The following is a 27,170-nucleotide window of genomic DNA, read 5'->3' on the forward strand; positions in this document are numbered from 1 at the left end:
GGGGGAACGGAAGGGAACTCCCCCCGTGTCCTGCAGCGCCCACAGGCAGCGGCCCCGCTCCGCAGCAGCGGCTCTCGGTGTGCCCCGGGCGGCCACCATGGATAGGACCGCCGTGGCGAAGATGGGCGCGGTGGCCAGCGCCAGCGTGTGCGTGCTGGTCGGCGGGGTGGTGCTGGCGCAGTACATCTTCACCATGAAGAAGAAGACGGGGAGGAAGACCAAGATCATCGAGATGGTACGTGGTAAGAGGCCCGCTCCGCCGCCGGCCGCACGCCCTTTTCCTTCTCCTTCTCAGGGTGACGCCGCCCTCGAATGTCAGCCCTTTACCTAAAACACGCGGCTCCCTTCTCCTTCACACGCTGCCCTGCAGCTCCTGCTGCAGGCCGACCCCAGGAGTGAGGGTTCTTGTCCAGATGTGTGGGGCTGTGTCTTATGTCCACCCCTGGAGGCGAAGGGGCGGAGGAGGGATGTTGTGGCCGGTTTCTGACCGTAAGGACGGACGCTGGAGGCTGTTCCATCACAGCAAGATCCACTAGCCTTGAAAGCGTCAGTTTCATCCTGTCTTGTCCAGCTTGTGTGTAGCTGTACATAAAGCTATAGGTATATACGGGCCTATATAGGTCTTGGTTGTAATTTAAAAGCCTGTTTGTAAGTTCTTTACAAGAAAAGAGGGCAGGGAGGTGGGAGGAGGGGATGCTCAGCCATCTGTTGAAACTGGGAGGCAATGTCTTGTTCAGTTACTATAAAAGGAAGATAGAGCTCCCTCTGCACTGCGCTTGTTAAACTTCGTGTTTAGGGTATTATTTAAATATCTGCCTATCAGGTATTAACTGAATGGGGAAAGGTCTTAATTTAGACAATATACTGATTATGCTGAAATCCTTCAAAATTTGAGTTTATGGTTTGGACACTGGTGAAGAACAGTACTGAAGAATGGAACTGAAACTAAATATGCTGATGTTAGCCAATGGATATTTTGTGATCTGCCCTGCAAAACTTTACTAAAAGCTCAGATTTCTTTACTTTAATTACACATGGAAACATAGATTTCTGCTAAGAGATAGGATTCTCTGTGTAAATTATGAGCTGTGTAACTACTCACTTGCTCACATGTTGCAAGACTTGACTTGAAGTCATAAAGTGCAGTGTGTGGTAACGTGGGTCCAGAAAAGAATTCCACTGTGGGGTTTCAGTAGTCATAAAGTTGTCAGAGTTGAAAAAACATGAATGCTGTTTCTTACCATCAGCCACAGCCTTCAGCATTTTGGAGGGGGGTGTCTTGCTTTTTAGTTTCTGTGAGCCCACTTAGCTTGTGGGAGAGCAGAAAGCTTGGATTGTCACTATGGAAAGGGTTAGATGTATTTCTGAGAAACGGCTCTGGATTCTATGGAAGGATTTGACAAAACTCATTTGAAAAATACTGTGGCATAGCACTGGTTAACTATAAATAACTTTTTTTCTTCTAGTGCTGTAATACTTCCAATAGCTTCATCAACTCCTATTCACAATGTCCAATTTGAGCTGTCATTCAGAAAGTGCCTAATAATTGCTAAAGATGTATTTGTATTCACTTTCTGAGCAGTGTTTAAATAGTCTTTTGGCTGGGAAGACTTTAGCTTTTATCTTTGTTGCAAAGATTTTGCCTTTGGTAGAGAAAAAAATCGTTACACCAATGTTAAATTGATGTACATACTCTTAAGTATGTACTTTAGATAACATTTTGAGAGCTATGTTCTTGAACACAGATCTATGATCCTAAATAGGTAAGTCCAAAAATTCTGTTTTCAAGATCAGAGATTTTTCTGAACTTCAAATTGCAAGGGGAAAATAAAGCTTGTTCAAAGCATGTCAGCTATCTTGGGTGGGAATGTTTTACCAGTTGGATGTTAATACTGAACATGTTAATACTATCTGCTGGCTTAGCCAGAGTTTCAACCACTGTTCCAACTGGCAGCTTCCTCAGTTTACAAGCAGTTCATCAGCTGCAAGTCCTCTTTCTCCCTCAGGGAGTATCTTCAGTGGACATGTAATCAGCCTGTGAAATTTCTTTGCAATAAGGGAAACAGTTATGTTTCCTTGGTATAAAGTTTACAAGGGCAAAAATGTGGTTTATGTATTTGTTTTACTTGAATATGCTGCATTCTGGAGAACTTCCTGTAATAGTTTTATTCACAAATGTAATTTGATTTAAGGGTTGTCATTGATAAAACACTGCATCTGGTTTAGTTTATCGCCAGAGAGACCTTCCTTGGAGCTTTGGGGAGGAGGTGTTTTCCAGTCTGTAATTTGGTGCAAGTTGGGGGGGGGGGGGGGGGGGGGCGGGCAGGGGGAGAACAGTACAGCTTTATTGAAATGGTTTGGGTTTTTTTTCCTAATCCATGAGTTACTATAGCAGGCTGATCTTCCATGTTAGATTAAAATTACGGGATTGGTTTTGTATTTTCAGCAGATATTTTTTATTCATATTTCCTTTGGGGAATATTACACTTTGGTTTTATACCCACATTAGACTCAGCATTACGTTAATTTATAAGGTCATCAAAATCAGTGGGGAGCGGGCCTATTTACACCTTAGTTATGTGACTTCAGTTCTCACCAATTAAATATTTCTGTATCATTAACTACAGCAATACTTTTTCTTCACTTTTTTCCTAGTTAAAACAAAACTCATGTAAAACTCAAATGTAAGTAAGAAGCCAACTTACAGCGTGTTTAAAAGCTAAAAGGAGAGTGGACATTACAAATCAAATAGAATATCTATAAGACAAGTTAGTATCGGGGATTGTGACACCAAGAATGTTTAATGTGAAGAGAAGTGGAAAGGATTCTCAAGCACTGTGGAAAAATACAAGGGTAACAGTTTCCTTGTGGAATAACAAACCCCAAGAAATTCTTAAATATCTATCCTACATTTCTTTACCAAAGTAATTAGAGTGGTACACAAATTTAAACTTAATAAAGGCACCATAAAATTACAGCATCTTAATTGGAAGCAAAGATTTAAGTTTGGAATTCAGGTATTAATGATGTGTCTTCATTGACCATCTGAAGTTTGCAAACAGGGAATTTCCCTTAGGCACTGATAGATCTAGGCAGAGTTAATTTGGCTCCACTTCTGAAATAAAAGAGGCATTAATAGTAAATATACAGCCAGTCACATGAAGTTGTACTCGATGTGTTAAGAAGCAACTGTCACCCAAAGTCTTCTGTATTACTTTGCACAGCCAAATTGCCATCTCTGAAACTGTAAAAGTATTCCTGTAGTCAGATGAAGGTAATAGTTAGCCACAAGGTTGCTAACCTTAATTTAAAGAGAAGCTTAATAATTAATTAGATTCTTGAAGTAACTTACTAGATGCTGCTTGATAGCTACTTTAAAAGGAGATTAAACCTTACGGTAACAATCTTTTGGACTTTCCAGGCCTGAAACAAGTTTGCAATGAAGTTGTGGATCCTTATATAGCAAATCAGTTCTATTAACAATAGACTTCATTTCTTGCTTACTCCTTGTAAAGCCTTTTAGGAACTCAGCAGAAAAGAGGTGTTCACAAACGAGAGTGAAAAACATTGCCCAAGTCTTTTGATAACACTCATATGCAAGGATTAGTCCATACTAGCTAAAACATGGGGTTAATGTAAGAAAAACTGTTTAATGGGGTAACAGTATTTTTTGTTATTTGTTTCATAAACAACATTGTTGAACTTTGGATTTTTTTCTTGGCAGCTTGTTTATTACTTTTTGTTTGGGGTTTTTTTATTGTATTTCTTTTATAAGGATGAGAAACATAATAGAGCTGATTGAAACCTGAGTAGCAGACTACCTGAAACTGAGACTTCCTTACTCTCCCAGGTTTCTTATCCAGAAAACCGGGCAAATGCTTAGTTACATTTGTCTATTTCTCCATTCTGTCTCTGGATCCAATTCCCAGAAAATCAGACTTTGTATCAAAAAAAATTTCTCTTTTTACAGGAAACTTTCTAGCCAGTCATTGTTAAAATCTCTGGACAGATTCCTACTTAATACGTTGGGGGAGGAAGAGAAACGTTGATCTTTGTAGTATTACAGTTTACCTGGAGAGAAATAAGCAAGCAAGAAAGAAGTGAAGTAACTGATACTTATGTACTTCCCTAAGAAATCAAATAACATATGTGACTGTCATAGGGTTTGTGTGGGGATTTGTTATTATTTTCTTTTACTTGCCAGTCTCTGGTGAGATTGGCATCTTGTTTCATAGGTCATCGGGGGTTTGTGCCACAGACAAAGGATACAGACCTTTACAACTGGCAGCAATCACATACCTCCCCACTTCATTCTTGTCTTGTTGCTAGTAGCCAGTTATTAGAGTAACCGTGACGTTACTCCATCATGAGACCTTCACAACATTCTCCACTTGAAGTAAAAGAGTATGTAATAAGTAGCAACCATACTCAAGAATTTAAATGGCTAGTATGTGAAACTCCTTCATACATACTTTTTCCTTTACAAAGCTGAAGAAGAATTCAAGCCTGAGCAAAGTGGAATCAATAAAAGGTAGTGAAATGTGAAAGAGCTCCTGAGACCTTATACTGCCCCCTACCTACCGACATGTATGTGAGAGCCTTTATATTATTAGCAGCTGGAGTATTAGAATCATTTTTAGAATACTGTTAAAATTTTAAATCCAAGTTACATTTTATGAGTGCTGCAGATATAACTATTCCTGTCTTGTTTTTTGTTTAGACTGTGTCCCTCAAAAGAAAAATCACACTGACAGAGTGGTAAACACCAGAATTACTAAAACAAGGTTTTGTTGCCCACAGGCTTTTTGCACAGATACTCATAATACATAATTACCTAGAATGTGGCTTGTAAAGCAAGTTTGTACAGGCCAGGAAACACACTGTAAGCACAGTTTATGTTGATACAACTTAGATACCACTAATAGGTTTTCATTTTCACTTTAAAATAATTCAGTTGGAAAATTTAAAGATTTGGGTCTTAGGAGAAGAAAAACTTCAATATTCTTTTCTAACACTGTTAAGAATCAAAAAGTAGTCTACTATATACATTGTGTGCATATTAATATTTTACCTTAGTATAATAAGCTGATCCTACAATTGAATCATCTGTTTCAGAAGTAGATTTTAATTTTCTGAATTTGCTGCTACCTTTGAGGGTTTTTTTGATTCACTAAGTCTTGAAACATACATTATTACAAGGAAGGAATGGGTATGGGAAGATCAATTGAATCTTTAATTCTGCATGAGTTTCCTTAGAACTTATTTATCTTCATTATAACAGTTATCAAAAACATAATAATGATCTACACACCTGAAAATTGAGCTTCAAGTAGTAACTATAAGGAAATGTCAGGATATGATATATATTATAGGTACAGGCTCAGAACAGCTTCTTTGCTGCTTTCTCTTTTGTATGAAGTCTTTGACCAAGCCAGAAAAGCAATCTTTCAGTGAATCTTTCTGCTCTGAAATATATTTACCTTTTCATAAATGCTTACTATGTGTTAAGTCATATTTTCTAAGTGAATTTTTCCTCTTGGCAATAATTATTGGTTGAGCTTTAATAGCATGTGTTCTATTAAACTTCTTATGCAGATTAAGACCAATAGCAAATACTGCAAGTATTCGTAGAATCATAGAAGAGTTAGGGTTGGAAAGGACTTTAAGATCATCAAGTTCCAACCCACCTGCCATGGGCAGGGATGGGTCACACTAAAACATGTCACCCAAAACTCCATCCAACCTGGCTGACATGTTACCTTTCATTGTCAAATGACAGAAGCAGTAAGAAGGTTTTTTTGAATTGAATGCACATTATCATTGCAAAATTCTTCATATTATGAATTAAAGTTGCATAGCATTCCAACAGTTAGTCTTGAGTTCACAGGAACTATCAACTTGTATTAAAAATACCTAAATTGATCACTGTAGGTATTGAAGAGTCCCAGGGTATGGATCAGTGCATTTATAGGCAGGAGAACACTAGCTGTAAATTCAGTAGCAATTTCAAAGGTACCTGCAAATGTAAAAACATCACATTTTGTGTAAGCCTGGAAATCTTTTAAAAATACCTGAACTTTTGAAGTTCTTTCCTTAAAGGAAAGTTAAATAGCTGCCTCTTACCTTTTACTTGCACTTGAATGAATTGCACAATGCAAAATACAGAATCTTTTCCTGTGTTGGCTATTTCCAATTCACTTTAATAGCCTTCAATCCATCAGCCCCTTTCTTCTCTCCGTGTGTGCATATGCACACATATTTGTGCCAGTGTAGTACAGTATACGTTTCACTTCCTGTGAATACTACATCATGGGGGAAGTTCAAGCAAAATAGAAGAGAAGCCCACTGTTAGATTTCAGTGCTTTAATCTGGTGCATTTGTCAGATGGCAATTCATTGTCAGTATTTACATTCTAGCTAGTTGAGCTGCAGCAGACAGTGTAGAGCAGCAGGTGGCACTAGTATCTGTTTGCATCTCTGAAGATGGGTATACACTTATTTTATACGTAACCTCTCATTTAAGAAATCCTGTCCCACAGCAGCCGGCATTTCTTGGCCACTACCTGACTCCAGGTCAGACACATACAACTGAACTGCTCCTGCATGCAGAGGGCCTGGCAGATGCTCAGCACTGTAATTTGGCTGATCTTATCACATGCTAAGTGCAACTGTGAGGCAGGAATAGCTCACAACTATTCTTCCTGGCCTCCTTTCATAACAAGCATGCAGAGATAGGAGCACAGGTAAAACTGGGCAAGAAAGTTGGATAATATACTGTCGTGAAGGGTGTGGAAAATAAAAAGACATGAAGTCTAACTTTCCCCCTTGCCTTCTTGTGGTCACCTTACTGTGCAGCAGTTGATATGTACTTACTGTTTCTTCTTGGGGCATAGCTCTCTGTATAGCAGTTACACCTTGACCAGTTTCTGGATGTCAGCTGCTTTCTCTTACCCAAAAGTAATCAATCACCAATGGTCAGCTGCTGTAAAACATCAGAGAACTTACGATGACTGCAGTAGGCAGGTTTTTAGTCCCACATCTATCATGCAGCAGCTTGACTGGCACTGTGCCCTGAAGTTGGAATCTGTGGCTGTTGTGCTGGTCACATCTCTCTTAGCTTATTTGTGTGGAGTTTCTGACTGTAAGAAAAAAAACCTGCTTATTAAAAGTGCTGGATTTTTGTAATTTGTCTAATCCTTGTATTAATAAAGTGGTTTACTTGAATACTTAAAAAAGTTAAGCATTTTTGCAGTACAAGTGGACATATGCCTAAGGTAGCAGCACACAGGTCAAAGACACCATGTTTAAATACTAAAATTAACTATTTTTGTTCAGTAATGCCACAAAGGAATATAGAACTGCACTGGCTTATCTCAGACAATAATTACAAAAATACTCCATGAATAATGTGAATAATGCCTATTGCTAGAAGGAAATGGGGCTTCTGCTTTTATATATGCCAACCTTTAAAACAATAATTTAATTTGCAATTTATTTTTTAAAGAGGTGGGGCAAGGCCCAGATTTAGACACTGAAGATTCATAATGTGTCTGAATACAGAATTTGAGACCTCTTGAGCTGGTTTTGCCACCAAGGATTCCTGTTCAAATCTATTTGTTCCTATTTTTTGTCCCCACTTGTCAACTGTTCATCTGCTTTGGAGATTGGATCCCTGAAATAATTTAAGTTTATTGGGGAGTGGGTTACCCAAGAGTTTGTTTTACTCCACCTTTGTGTTGACAGAATGAATACCACTAAAATGTACCATTAACCCTGCTCCTCGAAAGCTTTCCTTCTATGTTGGAAACTTACAAAGTTTTCAGACTAAAAGTGTAAATTTTACACTTACCAGTTACTGATGCAACACTTTTTATCCTGGATTGCATCTGTCTTTGCAACATAAATCACTTACGGGTAAGCTTGAACCTGGTCTGCATGTTACCATGGAGAAATTTTATGTGAAACTGAAGGGAAGGAATTAGTACAAAAGCAACAGCAGTATTGATACATTAGCAGTAGTAGTAGCGTAGTGCAAAGTATAGTAGTGGTAGTATTACTACAGACTTGTTTTGAACATGTCTCGTAACACTTCCAGAGGGAAAAATGTGCAGAGTTACAAGAAAAAAGGAGCATCCAGTTACATCTTTGAATGGATGTAACAGTTCCAGCAGTCAGGAACACCCATAAAACAATGGGACAATGGAGGTAAAACAATCCATCATGCCTCAAGTCATTGTGCTATTACCTTTAAACTGAGTGTATCATATTGGTATTTCATCTTTAGACTTAACAGATACGTTTTTTTCCAAGAAGTTTAAAGAAGGGTCTGTACGCAAAGAAAACAGTTAAAAACCTATTGGTCTCAATGTGTAACTTTAACTGGTATACTATATTAGCACTACATTCTTCCATCAGAATCGTAGTGTCTGGCAATAAATTGTAGATTAAACTTTGTCCTACTGACTTTGTTTTCAAACTGGTCCTGCAACTCCACTATTCAAGGGTCAGAGTTTATTTGATCTAGATACAGCATTCTTAGTGGAAAGAAAAATCTAAGCAGATGGGTATTTTTTTTCTTAGAAGCAGATAAGAGGAGAATCATCAGCAACTGCTTTAGTCCAGGCCTTGGGCTTAATGCACATTCCACTTTAGATAGCGTTACATGAGAAGTTTCCAGGCAAGCCAACATTTGTTTTAAGTTATTTCCAAGCATACAGATACATACAGAATATTTAATTATAAAAAGTATATATGCAAATGTGCAGTTTTGGGGAAAAAATTGAGGTCATCAGAATTACTGTGCAAGGTGAGCTTTTGCACACCTGATAGCTGAGTAAGAATTTATAAGAATGCCAGAGTATCTACATACGGCCACTTCTTAGAATTCTGTACTGTTTTGAAGAAGGATTAGTTGTACCAAGCACCTCACCTGTAAGCATTCTTTCAGTGAGTGTTAGATTCTGTGTAAGATGAGAGGGAACTGGATCTTTCAGATAGCCAGATTCCAATAGCTATGCTGTTACCACAGCAGTAGTAAAGAAAAAAGAGAGAACCACTCAAATTCCAATTTGTCAAAAATGAATTTTCTATATTCATGCTCTCTGAAGAAAAACCAGCAGGAAAAAGGAAGAATGAGCAGAAAATAAGATACTTTCAATGAAACTGAAGCACTATCCTAAAGAGCAAAAGATTCTCCCTGCCATCACGTTACAAACAGGGAGTGTTGACTTACCTTCCACGAAAGGCCTTGCCCTGATACTGTCTAGCAGTAGTCTATAGCAGAGGCCCAGGAAGATCCTAAGAAAGGGACAAATTGTCCTGATTTTTTTTTTTCTAGAATGACTTCCCAGCCTCCAGCAGCTTGTGTTTAAGAGACAGTGGCTGTAATTTAACCTGAGCTTTTTTCATGTTGTTATCCAGTACCTTTTTAAGGCTGTGTAAATTTACAGTATCACCAGAAAAGAATTCCCATTCCCACATCTTACTAATTTACTTGTGTGACCTCTAGCTGTCTCCACTTGTTTTGATTGTGCCTCCTGTTAACTTTAGTTGATAATTACTACTTTTACCCAGGAAGAGATAGTGAACAGTCTTTCCCTGTTAACTTTTTCTGTGCCATCCAGTCATTTCTTTTCCAGGCTGAAGAATTCTATTATATTCAGCTGTTCATTGTAGGGAAGGTTTTCATGTCATCGCTCATCCTTACTGCCCTTCTCAGGGCCTTTTCCAGTTCTGCTCTGTCCCCTGTAAGATAGAGAAACCAGAACTGCATTTGGTGTTTAACTTGAGAGTGCATAATGATTTATAAAGAGGGCTATCCAGAAAGCATTGGCAAGAACAGGCATCAGTGAAATGCAAATATGGAAAACAACCCAGCAGATTAAACTCTGGCTCAGGTAGGCTGCCATTTATAGACTAGCATTTCCAAGATACATGGTTACCAACTGAAGATCACTTTATCATTTCCAGATACTCGTTGATTATTAAACAGGACTTTGGGGTGTTTTTTCCCCTTTTTTTCTAACCTATCAGTTTAATTCTCTCCAAAGTGAGGGAAGGGGAACAGATCCCAGAGATGAGGCGATTCCCCTAACATACAAGTGCAGGCAAAATGTAGCTGCCCTGCACTGTATTCATTCATTCATTCCCAGAACCTTTGGATCTGGTTCCATGTGGCTTGTACCCCATATATACTCTCAGACTAAATTTTTGCCTGAAGTAGTAACTGACAGGAGGAGAGCACATGAAATACTGGAAATTCAGACCTTAGTTACTGTCAGTTCTTCATAAACCTCTATGGAGGATTTTAAATATTGTGTTGATTTCTATTGCCACAGTTCTTGCAGTTCTTCCTGAGTTTTCTAATGTGTAACAATACCTCTGTGTTTGAGAAGTATCTTTGATTAATGTGTAAGTCCATCAAAACCTCTTGCCCTTATTCTGTTCCCTGAACTTCAGTATACCAAGTCAGCAGTGTGTTTGGCTCGCCTTCATTCCTGCTTTCCTGTAAGATTCAAAACGCCTGTTGATATACCACCCAGAGGAAACCTCTGCTTTCAGAATGGCTTTGTAAGTACAAGAGGAAGGTGCATAAGAGACAGTGATGCTGCAGTATCTTTTACTTTCTCATCTGAACAATCAATTCCATATAGAATTTTGCAAGTCACAGCTTCAAATTGAACATCATAATTACTGGTGTATTAAACAGCAAGAATAAATAAGTTATCTATTTGTTACACATTTTAGTGCATGTGTTATCACTGGTAACATCATGTGTTCAATACAGCCATAAATGGTCAGACTGTAGAACACAAGTTCTCTCTTATATTGTAAAGAAAGATTTATCTCTGATGAGATCTAACATCAAATAAAATTTCTAATTATGTTTTGTGATACAGCATTTCCTTCCTCTATTTGGTTTTGAGCATGCACTTGGTTTTCTTCCTCTTCAAAATGTGATAGTTGAGTAGGCAAAATAAATTCTCAGCTACAATGGTACTGCTGCTCCTTAAAATGGGTCAGGTTAAGACCCTCACGTTCTTAGCATGTGTCTTCTCTGGATTAATCACAGTTTAATTAATTCAGTCTTTAATAAATTCTTAGCACCTTCCCATAGCAAGTGCTGTTCAAGCCCTTTATGTTTAAACAATCTCTTACATTCCTCATGAGTCATCTCCATAATGCACACACATCTTCATAAACAAACATTTCTGTATTGCATCATACCAGCTGTAAATATGACTAGCACAACACCAGATCTGTACTGGAAAAATAAGTGATATCCAGCATTCCTGCAAGGCAGCCTTCTAAACTTCTGTTTACTCCAATTTCCTCAACCTGAACATTCTTTTCCTTGTAATGGTCACAAATAGAAAAAGTTATTCCCAGAGCCAGGATGCTGATCATTAACTCAGTTTACTATGGCATGAATAAAAATCATGTTTGAATTAGACTGGTTTATGTCGGTTCCTTTCTTCTGCTTGGTTTTGATTCTTGAGTGCTAAGGTTTGGTTAGCTTTCCCTATCTTGTGGAGGTTATATCAAGTAGTCTGGTTTGGAAAATACGGACTAAGTAGAGTTACTACAAAAGCAAAATTAGAAAACAAATACATGAAGTTTAAAAACATGAAGTTTAAAAACTGATCCCTGCAATAAAATGAAGCATTGCTCAAGTAAAATTGGGCAATATGCTAAAGAAATGGCTATGTGTTCAAAGTTGTTCAGTTGTAGTAGGCTCACTAAACAAGAATAAAAAGTAGTAAGCTCATGAAAAGCCACTAGCTAATGTTTACTAATGAATACTGTAGACAGGATTCAGTCACTTCTAATTTTTGTAGCAAATATTCCAATTAATAGAAATAACTCTTAAATGTGACCTTTCTTGATCTTTAAAGCTGATGGCAATTTAGTTGAAGTATTCAACTTTACTACTTCAAACAACAAAAGTTTAGCTTACTTGCTTATGTAACTTACTTTTGCTGTGTTAATTTCTTTCCACAAATAGGTGCAATGTAGGGCAGAGGTGCGTAAGGACCAGCAGAACCAGTTTTTATTTGCTTCAGACTAAAACTTCCAGTGCCTCATACTCTTTGAGAGCATCCTGAATCCTTGCAAACCAAGTTCACCCAACACACCACCATATAAAGTTGAACATTTTCCTAGTTTGATATCAATAACAACTCATCTAATGTTCTAAGTGTTGTTCTATATCCCCTCCCCCCCTTTTTCTCCATAGAATCTTCTGCAGTTGAGATATGGCCCTCAGCCAAAGAAAGAAGGTTAAAATAGAACCTATCTGTTGCAATAGCTATACATCTTTAGTTCATGGTTCTTAAAATATATTTAAATGACCTTTGGTATCATGAGAGAAATGCCAGCTGGACTTGGTTTCTCTCTCTTTCAACAAAGAAGTGATTTTAATTCATCTCTTACCAAAAGTTAAACACTAAACAAAATGCTGACTGACTCAATCAGCAGTAACAGAACATGGTCAGTAGTAGCAATTGTCAATAAACTGTTTGACACACAGGGTTCTTAAGAGTTGCAAAGACAGCCTTCCTTGTTTTGTAAATGAGGAGTTTCATATACCATGTTTTCATTTAAAGTGAAAGTAATTATACTCGTTGAAAAACAGGAAGATATTTTTCTAAGAATTAGGTGTTGGCTGTATTCATGTTTACAGAAATGTTGCTCACGTCATTTTCTGGCTCTTTCACTAACACTGCAATCATTCCTTTAAAAGGCTTTCTAATTAGGCTGGTATAGCGAAAATTAGTCTGTAAAAGTTGGACTTTATTTCTGCAACTCTTTTCTTCAACCTTAAATTGGATATAACTTTTTTAAAAACCAACAAAACCACACTTTTTTTTTTTTTGTTTCCCCAACTTTCATCAAAAGCAAGCTCATTTCCTTTGAATTCCTTGATATCATTAGCATTTTGTTTCTCGCTGAATCACACCATAGAAGTACCAGAATATCAACAGGCCACCTCCACCATCCACCACGTCCCAGTCTTACCTGGGAGGTTCACAAGACTCATTTATAGCAGTACCACTGTCACCATTGATATATATATAAAATCTCAAAGGCAGGTACTCTGGAAATTGGATGTATCAAGTGATGTCTTTACCTGAACTCCATGATTCATCTAGCAAGCATATTTTACTTCATTGTTCATAAGATTTTTTTTTTTAAATTGTAAATCCAACACTGACATAAGCTTCAGCTTTTTGCAATGCAAGTAATTCATATTAGTTCAAGATCATGTATTATACATATCTTTCTCAAACATTATTATGGAGATACTATTAGCCAAAAGCATGCTAACTATATTAAAATACTATAAAAGGTAGCATTCTCTGTATGTTACCTATTACAACAGTAGACACATGCTGTAACAAGTAGATTAATAGGAGCTATAAATCCTGGCAAATACCAATGCCAGGTATGTTCAATTTACTATATATAGTCTTTGCAGGGATTATGTCATTTTTTGAACACACTTTTCAAACTGTTTTGCTGCTTCAGAATACAGCAGACATATACATGTACATTTGAGGAGATCTTATTCAATTCTAAGATGGTACGTGTTGATGAAATGCGCATGTTTTCTATCAGCAGAAGTAGTTGTTTCATTGGGTCGAAACAGGGGTTCTGATAGAGTACATACTGGCCTCCAGTTGGAATGTGGACACAAAACATATGGATCCATTTAGTAAAAGTCTATCGATTTTTTTCTTTTTTAATGTAGAAAAACAGCATGGAAATTTGTATCACCAATGAATTTCTAGTGTCCTGTAATGGGGTTGGGAGGGGTGGGGTGTAGCTCTAGGGGTTTTGTACATGCTACGTTTCTAACCTGCCCTTGCTTCAGTTCTTATGATTTCATGGGTCAAATTCATGACCACGTATGAATTGGCCTGAACTAGTGATCATAATCCTAAGGTTGAATATGACTGACAGGGTAGCATAGGGAAGCTCACGCTGTTGCTGTAGTAAGAGTTAACTTCGTGTGACACTTCCTAGTGTTTACACAACTTCAAAGTGTAAATACGGTTAGACAATACTTCCTTCATACTCTGACAGCAAAATAGAGATTCCTTTTACATGCATCTTCTGTGGTACCTACTTACTGTCTTTGATAAGGCAAATTACAAACTTCTGAAACATGTTGTGGCACCTTGTCTCTCAAAAATCCTGACAAACCTCCTTGATTTCCTGTTTCAGTATCACATAGATAATTACAGTCAAAGCAAAGATTAATTAAGTAATTAATTTGCTGCTTCTACACAAATAAATCTGTGCTCCCTCCTACACCTTCATGAGACCATGTCAAGCTGCTGTAAGAAATTTGACGCTCTGCAACAGGAAATCCTAAAACACCTGGAAAGGTCTTGTAAAAGGGTTAAAAAGTAATTAAGTAGTAAATTTCTGCTTTGAAAAACAAGCGTCTTCCTCTGTTAGAGCAGCCCCCACTCGCCTGCTGCATCCACGAAGGCTGTTCATTCAGCGCAGGTCAAATGTTCTGTTGTTGGTACAGCAACTGATGGGCTGTAAGCCCGGCAGTCTGTACTGCTGAGCACAACAAACTGCTGTGCGCTGCTGATGTGCGTCACAGGACCCTGGGGTTTTGCATGGGGATTAGTCAGGCTGCATTTGGAAACGCCCTCAACTGCACCCTGTGCTGCTATATTAGTGCTTCTCAAGCAAGAGGAATTTTCTTTTGCTTCTGGCAGCTGCTCTTGCAAAACCCTCTGGTAAGTGTGCATAGCTTCTGTCAACAGCAGTCTTCTGCCTGCGTTTTTAAGCCAAGGTTATGAGCTGCAGCATTATTTACGGTTGTTTATTGTAACAAGCTCTATTTTTTTTATAAAAATTTGATACCAAAGAACTGGCAACAGCAGCGAAGGAGTAAATATATTTACCAGTTTGTATTGAGTAGATGAATTCAGCTCTGCTTTTAAATACGTATTAGAGCAGCCATGTAAGTGTGGGTATTTTCAGAGGGACGTAGCTCTGTACCATGCATGTCTGCGTTTGTTTCTGTACAACAGGAGTAGCAAAGATCACATAATACAGGAGACCAATTCTTAAAAGGATTTGGTTGGTTTTTGTTGGCAGCCTGCATGCAAGCCCTGCGTCTCTGGACTCTGCTTGCCACCTATGCTGTTGCAGTAGGACAAAATCAAGGACAGAAGAATCAGGAGTGCCCTAAGCTCAACGCACAGGTATTCTCCTTTAAATGCACAAGAGGAAATGCTGTTGTCATGTTTTCTCTGGAAGCTCTCTCTCCAGATTTTTCTATATGTTTTAGTTTGGGGAAAAAAAAACAGTATCCAAATCCAGCACATTAAGTGTAAAAGGATGTAAACAATGAAACAAAACAGGAAAAAATATTTTTAGTACACATCCTATTCAGTTTCTTAAAATAGCTTAGGTAGTGACAGGTTATTTCATAGAACCTGTGCTGGGTATCTAGTTTTGCAGCATGTTATCAAGCAACTGTGAAGATATTCAGTGTTCTGTGTTTTTCATTTCCAAAATAACATTTGCCTGTTTACTTTTCAGATAAGTAGTCCTAAGGCTATTTCTTGGCAAAACTACCAAAAAAGTGATTTGTAATACTAGTTACTAAGGATTTCTTACTACCATATTTGAGTTTACATCATACGAATAGAAAACTGACTATGTTTTTATAATTACAGATGAATATCTATCTGTCCTGAGCTCAGGTTATGCTAGCAGATTGCATGATCACTAGTGCAGGTCTCCTGACTAGCAGCACCTAATGGTGTGTCTGATGCAACCATGCTGACATCCAATCCAGTAGCTTTTAATGTTCCTGTCTGAAAGATAAGCCTACTCACAGCTGGAGCTGCAAAGAGAAACCTTTATTGCACTCATGGACCACAATTCAAATTGTCTGAATTCAAAGCCAGTCTTGCTTTATACATATAAGAGCACATGTAGCTATATATGAACACATAGAGATGGAGGAAAAGATACACACCCACTCCCACCCATTCTGTGGTTTTGTTACAGCTTCCCTGCTTCTTGCAGCTCGTACATTGCAAATAGCAGAAGTTACATGAAAAAGGTTGCATGCTTTTCAAAAGCTTTTTGGTAAGCTTTGCTTTGTGAAGTAGATGAAAGTAATGCTCTGTAGTAATAGCAAAAAGAAAAAGGGAGTGGAAAGTAAGATGTAAATTAAGGAATGTGCCCCTTTTCTTACGATTTCACCAAACTGTTACTTTCTGACACCAAGAGCACTGAAACCAATTTTCTGTAGCTTGCCAAGGTATCAAATTTCAGAGCTATCACTGATGCCATGTCCTGCCCTTTTTGGTACATGTCCATAAGTAAGTATATGTGATAGCTAGTCTCAGACCTCAGAATCGGGCATCTGCAATTCCCAAAGTAAATGCCATTTATTCTTGGTTTGTACTCTTTTACATGGAAGCTGTCACCATAGACTAGAATTTACAAATAATTGACTCCTATCCATTTAATCACTTTGATTTGCAATTTCGTTGTTTGGAAATTACATTAATAGTTCCCTCTCCCTGCCAGCCCACCCCTGTGTGTCCTCTGTGTCAAAAGAGAATAGGTTTGGAACATAGTCTAGTGTATGCAGGTTTACCAGGAAAAGAGGAAAAAAGAAACTGTGTGGTAATTGAGATTTACTTATTCAGCCACAATGCAGGGTGTTTGTTTCCTTAGCAGTGATTTTTGGGATCCACACTGGTCTTTTTAAACTAAAACCCAGCTTTGTCAAGTAACGTAGGCTTACAGGTATCAGCATAAAAATACTTGCCCCACTTTTTTCATGTCCTCAGTTTTGATGATAACATCTTACATTTGTAGTTATTACTAGTACTATTTCAGGCTGTGTATCAAGATTTGATTATGAAATGAGCCGTATCTCCATGTAGTTAAGATAGCAAGTCATTCATCAGCTCATCCTCCCCAACTTAAAACTACAGATAGTGAAAACCAAAAGAAGGTCCCACAATCATCCTTTATAGGAAATTTCCCTTTTTATTGAACTTCTTTGTTTGTTATTTTATATCATAGGGACTTAACATTGTTTTACTGGGTAGGGGAAGAAAGTAACTGCTCTATCTCCAGCACTTGGTAGATTCAAAAGTTCAGTGTAGTCTTAACTCCAGAATATGACACTCCACCTGGTGCACACAATCAGTTACTAATTCACTAGGATACTCAATTGGAAATGCTTGCTATGGCAGCTGTGAATTCACTTGGATACCTGCCTTTCATTTTAGTGATCATCACCAACTCTTTTTTTATAATTGAACTGATGGAGCATGCACTTAGATATAATCTGTCTCAAATACTAAGAAAACAGCACCCAGATAGAACACAAAAGCAGCTTTGTTTGCACTCATAGAACGGTTTAGATTGGAAGTGTCCCAGCAGCTGAACCTAGGACAGAAGAAGCCTTAAAGATCACCTAGTCCCATTCCTGCTATCCAGTTGTGTGTAGGAAACTATTTCAAAACTAGAATTCAGCAGGGTCTTTACAGTAAATACTTCTCTTTATTTAACCCAGATGCATGTCTCAGGTACTAAATAGACTTGTAATTTCCAGAACTATCCTTGTTGTAAATGACCCATTCTGTGGTTTGTAGGACTGGGGGATTTCCAAAGCTGCGTGAATCCATTACGGTTCATTCATCAAGGTATGACTCTTAACATCATTAGCTACAAAAGAATTTCCTACATCCTTATTCCCATTACCTGCTATCACAAACAAGCAGATCTTTGGTTTTCCTTTTCATAAATTCAATTAAGCTCAACCTTTAAAATAATCTTGTTCAGTTTTGTTCTCTTTGCTTCTCTTTGAAGGCTCCTTAAAAATGTCAGAGACTGGAAACTTAAATGTATTTCTGCCCAGCATAGAAGTCAATTACAAATTACCTTTGTAAGTTGTCATCTTAACGTGTTTTAAGAGAGACACTGGCCCCTGAGCTAGTTCAGTAACATATAGATATCTTTAGTAAGAAAGCAAAACTCTTCTCACACTTATAAAATGACAGGATAGGGAAACATAAATAATTCAATAGGATGTACTTTCAGAACAACAAAATGTGAAATTCCTTTTCCTGTGGTTATGTAGGTTAAGTTCTCAATATAGAAGCTCTTTGCTCTGAAAAGCTTTCTTGCCTTTGTTAGGTGCTGTGGAGATTTTTGTTCAGGTATTTCTCCATATGTGTTCTTCCCCAGCATCAGAATTTAGGGCCTTTTGTGTATATTGAGTTGACTTTACAGCTTTCTTAACCAATTAATAGAAACAAATTTTAGCAAATTGACTGAAATGTTCTTTACATTCTTTCACTCTTTGTTCTTTCATCTGTTCATCAGTTCTTTCCAACTTGAATCTGCTTGTCTCTTCTGACTCTTGACAAATGGCAAATATGCAAGAAAAAGACAAGAGCTAGTCTGGGAGCCTGATATTGAAGGAGCCAATTTGCCAGAAAACTGGTGACTGCTTATTTGACAGTTTCATTTACTTCTAATGATAAAGCCTAAATAAAAGAACTAGTTAATGTGCAGTTGCAGATACGAATACAAAGAACTAGTGATGGGGACAATGGCTATTTCGACTAACCATATTTGTCTGAGGCTTTATCAGATGCCATACCTATAATGAAGATGTGGTTTTGCCTGTGAAAGTGCCTGTGAGACTGAAATTGCCTCAGTTATACTTGCTGCAGAAGACTCATGTTTTTCACCCTTAAAATAAAATCCTCTTCAACTGACTTCAATTCTTATGTAAAAATGAAAGATGTATTAGAAGTAAATGTATCTTAAAAGCTGATCTTGAGTAGAAGTATCAGTTTACAACTTCAGAGCAGGAAGCTTTCATCAGACTTACAGTCTTAAGTAATGTCTTCTTTAACACCATCTACTAAAGTGTTTACTAAGGAGGTTTTTCCTTAGGTTGTTTCAGAAACTTACAAAAGGCATGTCTGAAATCAAACAGTAGCAAACAATCCAACTTTCCTCATACAGCCTTTCCCTCTGATCTCTCCATCTCCCCCAACATCTGTTCTGTTTAAATCAATTATATTAGGAAGTCTGTTGCTTAGAATCTTAACTAAACCAAGTAATGCTTGAACTACTTCTTAGAAAAACATGCACTTAGATTCCATTTTAATTTTTGCATGCCAAGTCTAAAAATACATGTATCGTTTGCCTCTTGAAAGTCAAACGAATTAGATGAGCCAATTTAGAGTGAAAATGTTACAAAACAGAGTCAAATTGCTTCATATTCCATTACAGAGAAAAAATAGTGTATACTCACCAAACCAGTGGTAAGGTTACTTTTGTTTACCAGCGCTGTATGACAACCAAAAGAAATACCATGAAACATCTGTGAAGAGTTGTTAATATTTCACTTTATGAAGCTACGTGTGTTGATAATTGTGAATAAATATCTAAAAATGCTTTGTAACTGTATTTCTCAAAAGATTAGGGAATTCTTTCATGGATATTTTCCAGGGATTTTATTTTTTGTTAACACTCAATAACTTTCTCAGTGACTCCCAGGTGGGATGTAGCTGATCTGTTTCTTTCTGAGATTTATAAAGCAAAGAAGTAGTGAATAACCTGTCAAGACCTCAGAATTTTTGGCAAGGTATTCTGGTATAGGTATTTTGGATGGGTGGAAAACCCTGAAAATAATCAGAGACTCGAGATTAAGGTTTTGGAAGGATTTTTATTTCCTGTTTTCATTAGTGTCTTCAAGGGTATCAGCCAGAAAGTAGCAACAAGCATACTGGGGATTAGAATTACTTGTTATATGGAAAAATTTGAGCTGTTGTGGATGAAAAGGTACAATCCAGCAAGACTAAATATAAAATAGAGCACTTTGTGTAACTACCTGTTTCTGCCTAGGAGTAATTCTGAAGAATTGGTCATTACCAACTGAATTTGAGTAACTATCACTGTATTCATGCTAACAAAGTAAATAGATTCAAATGTGAATGCAGACTTATTACATAGAGTCTAAAATAGCCCTTCACATCAGGCCTTTTCAGAGTGCAGCAGAAAGGTTGTGCCCATAGTTACGGATGCTGTGTTTCAAGAATGGTTCAAATGGATGGGCTGGGACAACATCAAGAGTTGTCAGAGGATTAGAAAACTGTGCTCTGCAAAATAAGATTGAAGGAACTGGGGTTCTTTAGTGCAGGAAGAAGGGGGAAAATACCCAGCAAGTACCTGTGAAAAAGAATACTTTCCTCCAAGTTTAATGGCCTAAAATTACAGTATGGAAGGGTACATAGAGATTAAGCAAACTTTCCTGAACATAGTTGAGCACTAGAATAGATGGTTGAGAAAAGTGAGGAACATGCGAGTAGTTTTTGAAGAATGGGTTAGACAAGTATCTGCTGAGAACTATGTAGCTGTAATAGTTTTCTCCTACCTGAGGGCAGAGTGGACTAGAGCCGATATTTAAAGGTACCTCCAACTCCTCCTTTTCCCTGACACACAAGTGTCTTTTCCATTATAGAAGCAAGTGTTTGCAAGACTTTAGAACGTCATCTTTTTCTTAAATTATAACCTAATTGCAGTTTGACTGCAAGGCAGTTGTTAAAGGCTTAGCAGTATTGAAAGCAGGACAAAAGAGTGTTGTGTGACTTCGTAACAATTGGTGATATGAGAACTCTGGTTCCAGAAGTGTGTCTGGAAACAGAAGCTGCCTCTTTTTCAGTTGGCTCACTGCAGAAAAGATTATGTGCTCGGTATGAGACAGGGAAAGCTGAACAGTCAGGATGAGAGAAATGAAATTCCTAGCACTTCATCATCTCTAAAGTTATAGATACAGAAAATAAACTGTACTAATCAGAAATGCCCGTGTAGACAGACTGCGAATGTCTGATGCCTCTGCGGTGGGAAGAGTCCATACATGATTATAAAGGTAGGAAATACAGGGCAAATTGGAAATTTCTGTCAGTAAGTAGTTCTTTCACCATTTCTGCAAGGTTGAAGATAAACTTTTAGAGTGAGTAAAGGCTTGGGGGGGGGGGGGGGGGGCTGGGGGGAGGGTGTTGTTTGTGGAGGAGTAGGAGGTTTGTGGTTTTTTCCTTTATTTCCTAATTCAGCATTTCTCATAGTATTTGAGAAATACTCTTCAAAGGGATTACGGAAAATGATTGATGGACCAGCTCAGGAGCAGGGATTACTATTCCGCCTTGTTGTACTGGAACACTCGGTTGACACATGCAGCATTCCCAACAATACAAGCAGTGTCTAAAGTCAGCCTGTGTTCTTTATCTGTGTTGAAACTTTAAGGGCATATTAACCGCACAAAGAGCTAGTTTTAAAGTTCACCATCTCCAATTGACATACTTGACCCACAGGGTGATCCCATACATCTTGTTTCTATATATATCCCTTATTCCCTACAAATACAGTTACATTTTTCTGCGAGTGTCAGCCTACTGAATAATTTGATATTAGGAAAGGAAATTAGATGTTGAAAGCAAACAACTGTATGCAATCATCAGTTAATACATCTAGAGTGTTTTCTGTTTCTTCTTGCTCTTGTCTTCCTGTCCCATGCATGGCACGTAAAACTGTTAATAAATGCAGAGCTTCCAAGCTGATAGATAGTAGGTATTACCTAGTAAGTTTTCCTCTGTAAAGTGGATTTCTGTCTTTGTTCTTATTCTTCATAGATGCCAGAGTTTCAGAAGAAGACTGTCCATATTAAGGACCCAGGGAGAGTAGAGGAGATTATCTGTGGCCTCATCAAAGGTGGAGCTGCCAAACTTCAGGTAAAGATAGTAGAAGGTGTAACCATTTCAGAATGAAAGCAATCATGCAATTGGCGCTCTATGCCAGAAAGTTTGAAAAATATATATATATATCTCTAAAAAAACAGAAGTCAGCCTTCAAGAGATCTCCCAAATTTAAATGGTAACTCTTCTTTGTTGTTGTTGTTGATTAAAGTATAATTCAGCCAGACACTAGTTAAGTAAATGAGATAAACATGTAATTTCAGGAAATATTTTAACCAAAGGAATTAGAAAAACAGTTGTGTTAGAAAGAAGTTACTCTCATGGGCTATACTAGTTTGCATTACAGCAGTTCAGTAGAATAGGGGCATTTCTGTGACACATGCTACTGAGCTCTAGGTATTGTTGATCATTCAGAATTTCTAGCCATTCTTTATTTTGTCCCTCCATGTTGTAAGACAGTTTTGCTTTTTCTTTCCTTAAATAGATTATTACAGATTTTGATATGACATTAAGTAGATTTTCCTACAATGGAAAAAGATGTCCAACTTGCCATAGTGAGTACTTTTTTTTTTTTGTTTAATGGAGATTGGTTTGTTCACTCCTTTTAGTTTTTCCTACATTTTAATTTTCTATCCAATTTATTTCCTAATATGTGAGATTTTATATTGACTTGTTACGTAACCTGTACATCCTAATGAAGAAGTATCCTAGTGACTGCCTGTATGTGGTTTTATGCATATACATTTTAATAACAATCTGTGTGAACTGAGATCAGTTAAGTTGTCATTCACAGCTAAAACATTAATTTCTGAACTATAATGTGCTAGTAGCTCAATATGGTAGGGTCGACTTACATTTAAGAGCTGGTAATATCCCTGAGGCCTGCAAGATCCAGATAGTAAACTCTTCATAATTCTCGGCATTTTTATCCTGTAGCCTTTTAGAAAAAAGAGAATCCATTTACTAAAGAAGTGGGAATCCTAAAACACATCGGAGGGCTCATGATGATTTCAGAAAGTTAAATCTCAAGAAACAGATAAGAGAGCTTGTAATTGACCTTTTAATTCAGAGATGAGGGGAAGGACATCTTCATGCTTATGAAGAGAAATGTGCCTTTTACTGGTTGTGGGTAAGAAAAGTTCTGAGGAAACATAGTGGTGTGTCATCAAACTTTGCCATCTGTGCCATTTACACTGTTGTAGAGCAAAGCAAAGGAAATACACTATCCTGTTTTAACATTTCTTTTTTTCACCACCCCCCCCCAGACATCATTGATAACTCTAAGCTCATCACAGAAGAATGTCGGAAAAAGGTAAACAGAAAACTTACTAGCTGTTGGTTTGTTGTACAGACAACTGGTATAGACAACACTAGCTGTGCTGTATGTTGAATTACATAGCAGCACAAGAAAAGGGATCCAGTCTTTAAAACCCTGAGCTTTCTCACTCAAGAAACTGAGTGAGATTGAAAGAAATCCCACCACTAAGAAGTGAACGGAAATATTTGTATTCTTAATAGCAGCACATAGTTAATTTTAACAGCATCCGCTTTTTACAAGCTCTTTGTTCAAAGAGCATTTCAGATCCCATTGTATCTAAATAATGTAATCAGAATGGTTAGATAAATACCAAGAGTTGATTAATGTATCTTTCTGAAATATCTGATGTTTTTTCCCTTCAGTTATTGCAGCTGAAAGAAACCTATTACGCCATTGAAATTGATCCAGCTCTCACTATTGAAGAAAAATATCCATATATGGTAGAATGGTAAGAGACATCTCCCATCTTGAACTAAGATTCAATTTAGTAAGTTTTTAAAAGGAAATTAATAGCAGTAATTAACTTTAGTTAATGCATGAACTGAATTAATCTCTTTGAGTGTTGTGCAACAGCTGGTTTTGCTTTGCTGCTAACTTGAATGAGCAAGAATTAACCATACAGGATGCTTTTCATCATGGGATTTAATGAAGGGTGAATCTTCCTAAGCCAGTTTCAACCCATTTTTGTTTCTGTTCTAGGTACAATAAATCTCATGCGCTTCTCATTGAACAAGGCTTACAAAAGGATAAGTTTGCAGAAGTTGTGAGGGAATCTGATGTTATGCTGAAGTAAGTTCCTTTTGATTAAATGATACTGGTTTGGAACATTTTCTGTAGATTCTTACTGGGTGTTAGGGGCAGAGGAGAGGAAGCAGACACCAAACAACATTCCCGAGAACACACCTTAATCTTGCAACATAGCAAGCTCTTCATGCTCCCAGCTCATTGGTATGTTGCAGCTAAATGCCTGCAGTGATCACAACAATGTAAGCTAGAGATCTGAAACTGGGGTTTGTGGGGTTTTTATAGTCCCATCTCTACAAGCTTCGTTTCTGTAGACACATCCTCTTGAAATTGCACTGGTGACGCTTTTTTAAAGGGTAATGCAGAGATCAACTTTGCTTTGAGAAATATCCCCTAAAATAGTTTTATCTGGGATAAAAATGCAGCAAAATACCTTTCATATGTTATATTAAGTATTATTCTTCCTCTATGGCTAAAGGCAAGTTTAAAAGCCAGCAAAATCCCTGCTTGAAATGTGATGGGGCTACTATATCTCTTAAAGTTCTCCAAACTTGTTGGTAAATTTTGCATGACTGAAACAGGATGTTAGAACTTCACTTGTGGAAGTGTTTGTGTATCACACTGACTAAATTCTTATTTTCCACAAAACAGACAAGCACATGGTCTCTTTTAAAGGTGAAATTCTACCCATCAGTGTCTGTGTGGAAAAAGCATATGTAGATGACATTCCCTTGTTCCCGGTATAGCATATATAGCTTTGATTGGGTACTAAAAAGTAGAAACTTTCAGAAAAGAGCCACGATAAACATTCTCAGGATTTAAAAGCAAAACAAGATGTGCTTTATGGCAATAACCCTACAGAAAGCCAAAACTTAAGCAAGGAAGATGGAAAGGAGATGTACAGACTTCTGCTAGAGAGTTCTACTAGTCATTTGATTGTTCTGGGGTGTTTGGGGAGGGGACATTGGTTTTAATTCTTTAATAGATCTTTTGGGGGAAATAAGACTATACAGACCAAGACCAGAGAGCTTGATGCAGCAGTTTCTTTCTAAAACTACATGTCTTATGTTGTTAGGCTGATGGTTCTTGCTAACCCAAAAAGATGAGGTAAAAGAAGAAAGTGAATGCTCAGGGAAAATCCATTCTCTTTTCCAAAGATGATGTAAATGTCTTCTGAAAACTTGGACTTCTGTTGGCTTTCTTTATTGGAGATCTGATTTGTATTTACATTCTGTGTTGTAGAGAAGGATATGAGAACTTCTTTGATAAGCTCAGTGAACATAATATTCCTGTGTTCATATTTTCTGCTGGGATTGGGGACATTCTTGAGGAAGTTATCCACCAGGCTGGAGTCTACCATCCTAATGTCAAAGTGGTTTCCAATTTCATGGATTTTGATGAAAATGTATGTATAACACATTCTTACATGACTGTTTGTGGTATTTAGTAGCTATATATATATATACACACACACACACACTACAAGATGAATATTTTAATGCAACAGAAAATCAGAATTGTATACTCAGCACTCTCCCAGGCAAAACAGAAGCAAAGGATAACAGTTCAAACACTGTTAGCATGGTGTGACTAAGATACCATTCATTCCCTTGAATGACAACCTCACACTCAGCCCAGTACAGCACCACTCTTCCTCCAGGCAGGGAGAATTGCTGCCTGTCTAGTCTTAACAATGCTATTGCAGTGATCACATTATTTAACAGTAATTTATCTTCTTCCTCCTTAGATATTACATTTCAACAGTAATACCACCTCTTTAATTCTACATTCTGTTGTGTCTACATGACTCTAGAAATAACTTCAGTGTTTTGTTGGGTTTTTTAAATAGGGGGTATTAAAAGGATTTAAAGGAGAATTGATTCATGTTTACAACAAACATGATGGTGCCTTGAAGAATACAGAGTACTTCAAGCAACTAAAAGACAACAGTAACATCATACTGCTGGGTGATTCTCAAGGAGACTTGAGTATGGCAGATGGAGTAGCAAACGTTGAACACATCCTTAAGATTGGCTATCTCAATGATAAAGTAAGTAGCCTAATCTAGCCTTGTAAGCATTGAATGAAACAGTATGAGTTAGAAACAGGTCCGTTATACTAAGCTTCAGGTATAAAACCACGTGTTGGCATGACAACATGTTTTGTTGTCATGCACTTCTGTTTGCATTCAGGAGAGAGGAGACTTCAGTTTTCTATTTTTCTCAGCCTTTCAGGAAGCTGAGGAAGTAGTTTTAGGTATCTTTATGTGTGAGATCCTGGAATAAACGTGAGGTCCTGTATCCTTTAATGCATACACAGTTATGTCAGGCCACTCCTCCTCTGTCCCCCCATGCAATTCACTCATAGGAGCAATACATATTTGCATGGCTTATTTCCTGAATTTGGTGGCAAGACTGGGCAATATTTTATAGACAAAACCTCTTCATATATAATTAAATATACAACTAAGCAGATCTTTCTCTTTATCCCTTCTGCAATTAGGTAGATGAGCTTTTGGAAAAATACATGGACTCTTACGATATTGTCTTGGTGAAAGATGAATCCCTGGAAGTTGCCAACTCCATCCTACAGAAAATCCTGTAAACTGCAGTCTCAAGTTACTCCATTCCTTCCAGGAGGCAACTGGACAGAAGAGCAGCACATTGGTGCTGTCTTAGATCACTCATTTACAGAACTGTTTAATTTAATTTAAAACTTTTATCTTCATTTTGGTATTTTGAAATACGTATGGCATCCATCGTCAACTAGAAGCTCCCTTTACTGCTCTTATGCTGTTGTTTGTTGTCTCACACTCCTGTTATAACTAGATTTAAATTGGATTTATAGATGTGATAAAGCGCTCCTGATGGGATAATATGGTGCAATGTCGTTTAATCAGGCATTTCAGAGGAGCATTTTAGAAACTGTGGCTATTTTGTACCATTGAAGATGTGAACGTTCTGTGACTGAGCAGCGTGCACATTTGTGTTTTCTTCTTTCAAAGAAGAGATTTTGGTCTCAGCTGCACTTCGAAAGATCTTACTCATATGCTACAGACTTTCACACAAGTCTTTTCTACATATATTTTTCATCAGTAAAAATGCTTTATTCACCCAATTCAGGCAAAGTGTTTCTTCTTAACACATTTTTGTATCAGTACGAAATATTCTATATCCTTACTGTTTCATTATCCTCTGTGGATTGGGAAGAATGTTTGAAGTTAGTATATCTGAGATAGTGTTTCTCCATCTTTGTAACAACAGAGAGTTTCAGAAGCTGAGAGTCCAGTCATAACCTCAGCCCCTTTTCAGGTCTTTTGTGTACTACTCCACTTGTAGCCTGCTG

General features: G+C 37.5%; 1 protein-coding gene and 1 long non-coding RNA gene across 8 annotated transcripts; one reads left to right on the forward strand and one right to left on the reverse strand.

The window, feature by feature from the left end:
• Positions 1-35: 35 nt before the first annotated feature.
• NT5C3A (5'-nucleotidase, cytosolic IIIA) lies at positions 36-26,942 on the forward strand. 7 transcript variants are annotated; one of them, XM_057425790.1, is made up of 12 exons: positions 218-235; positions 15,120-15,226; positions 17,648-17,698; positions 18,642-18,791; positions 21,701-21,799; positions 22,248-22,317; positions 23,029-23,075; positions 23,444-23,529; positions 23,781-23,870; positions 25,068-25,230; positions 25,675-25,875; positions 26,328-26,942. In XM_057425790.1, exons 4-12 carry the CDS (start codon positions 18,741-18,743, stop codon positions 26,427-26,429), a joined length of 909 nt encoding a protein of 302 aa, XP_057281773.1. In that variant the 5' UTR covers positions 218-235; positions 15,120-15,226; positions 17,648-17,698; positions 18,642-18,740; the 3' UTR covers positions 26,430-26,942. The 7 variants fall into 7 exon arrangements, with proteins under 7 accessions (XP_057281776.1, XP_057281769.1, XP_057281772.1 ...); XM_057425791.1 differs by lacking the exon at positions 218-235 and adding an exon at positions 18,381-18,500; XM_057425793.1 differs by lacking the exons at positions 218-235; positions 17,648-17,698; positions 18,642-18,791 and adding an exon at positions 36-206 and having other exon boundaries at positions 15,117-15,226.
• Positions 5,739-10,666, reverse strand: LOC130608114 (uncharacterized). Its single transcript, XR_008974451.1, has 3 exons — positions 9,605-10,666; positions 6,124-7,138; positions 5,739-6,016 (listed from the first exon to the last, which is right to left on the reverse strand). It is a non-coding gene; the product is annotated as an uncharacterized LOC130608114 (long non-coding RNA).
• Positions 26,943-27,170: the final 228 nt, after the last annotated feature.

This window comes from Pezoporus wallicus, unplaced genomic scaffold, assembly GCF_028554395.1.
Source record: "Pezoporus wallicus isolate ANWC-B61680 ecotype Strahan unplaced genomic scaffold, APGP_CSIRO_Pwel_v1 contig_7820, whole genome shotgun sequence".
Classification (NCBI taxonomy): domain Eukaryota; kingdom Metazoa; phylum Chordata; class Aves; order Psittaciformes; family Psittacidae; genus Pezoporus; species Pezoporus wallicus.

Bases quoted from the DNA above. Each gene is read 5' to 3' on its own strand.
- NT5C3A (XM_057425793.1), top strand. From the start codon at position 98: ATGGATAGGACCGCCGTGGCGAAGATGGGCGCGGTGGCCAGCGCCAGC. The intron at 15,227-21,700 runs GTATTCTCCTTT...TATTCTTCATAG, and splicing joins GCCCTAAGCTCAACGCACAG to ATGCCAGAGTTTCAGAAGAA. The intron at 25,876-26,327 runs GTAAGTAGCCTA...TTCTGCAATTAG, and splicing joins TTGGCTATCTCAATGATAAA to GTAGATGAGCTTTTGGAAAA.